Genomic DNA, 1,017 nt, shown 5'->3' on the forward strand with positions numbered 1-1,017 from the left:
CTGCTGTTTCTTTTTGTTTCTGTAATAAATAAATAAAGTAAATAACCAACCAACCAACCAACCAAACAAACAAAGAAACAAACAAAAAATAAATAAATAAATAAATAAATAAATAAATAAATTGTGTTGTATATGCAGGGGACCTTCCTTTATTTCAGCAGTTTGCTGTTGCTGCTGCAGCACTAGCCCCCGATAGATATGTGGGTTTGGGTTGCCCGCTAGACACAGCAGCAGTTGCTGCTTCTCCGAATCGTTTTGCTGCTGCTGCTGCTGCAGCAGCAAACGAAGACACGCATAAAGATATACATAAACACCACCAACAGCAGCTGCAGCAGCAGCAGCAGCAACAGCAGCAGCAGCAGCAACTTATGACGGAGGTACTGTCGCAGCACACACTCAACGACGAAACTACACCCAGCAGCACCACCAACAACAGCCCCACAAACAGCAGCAGCAGCAGCAGCAGCAGCAGCAGCAGCAGCAGCAGCCAGGAGGATAAGGTTGCTTCTCAAGTGCAGCAAGAGCAGCAGAAGGAGCAGCAGCAGCAGCAGCAGCAGCAGGAGCAGCAGCAGCAACAGCTGCTGGGGAAGCCCCCTAGCACGACGCTTCCTCCATTAGCTGAAGCAGCAGCAGCAGCAGCAGCAGCAGCAACAGCAGCAGCAGCAGCAGCAGCAGAAAGTGAGGTTACTGGCGCTGCACTGGCAGCTATCAGTTCTTTAGGGGATACCTGCCCCCACCACCCAGCAGCAGCTGCTCCCCTCTCTCAGCAGCAGCACCAGCAGCAGCAGCAGCTGAAGCAGCAGCAGCAGCTGCTGCAGCAGCAGCAGCAGCAGCAGAGAGCTGCAGCAGAAGCAGCAAAGGGTGAGAGAGAGAGCGAAATCAGCTCCGCCTACCAAGGGGACGGCAGCAGCAGAACAAATTTGTCTCCTGCTGCTGCTGCTGCTGCTGCAGCAGCAGCAGCAAGACCAGCAGCAGCAACAGCAGAAACACCCACCATCACCAACACAGCAGCAGCAG

General features: G+C 52.9%; 1 protein-coding gene across 1 annotated transcript in view; it reads left to right on the forward strand.

The window, feature by feature from the left end:
* The window catches only part of EMH_0048900 (uncharacterized protein), a gene marked incomplete at both ends in the record, with an annotated part of 5,147 nt that overhangs the window by 3,450 nt on the left and 680 nt on the right, over positions 1 to 1,017 (forward strand). Inside the window, one exon of the mRNA XM_013496459.1 lies at positions 139 to 1,015. Coding sequence (XP_013351913.1) covers positions 139 to 1,015 — 877 coding nt within the window. The remainder of the gene's footprint in view (positions 1 to 138; positions 1,016 to 1,017) is intronic.

Source organism: Eimeria mitis, genomic scaffold (assembly GCF_000499745.2).
Source record: "Eimeria mitis Houghton genomic scaffold, Emh_scaff2118, whole genome shotgun sequence".
NCBI classification, from domain to species: domain Eukaryota; phylum Apicomplexa; class Conoidasida; order Eucoccidiorida; family Eimeriidae; genus Eimeria; species Eimeria mitis.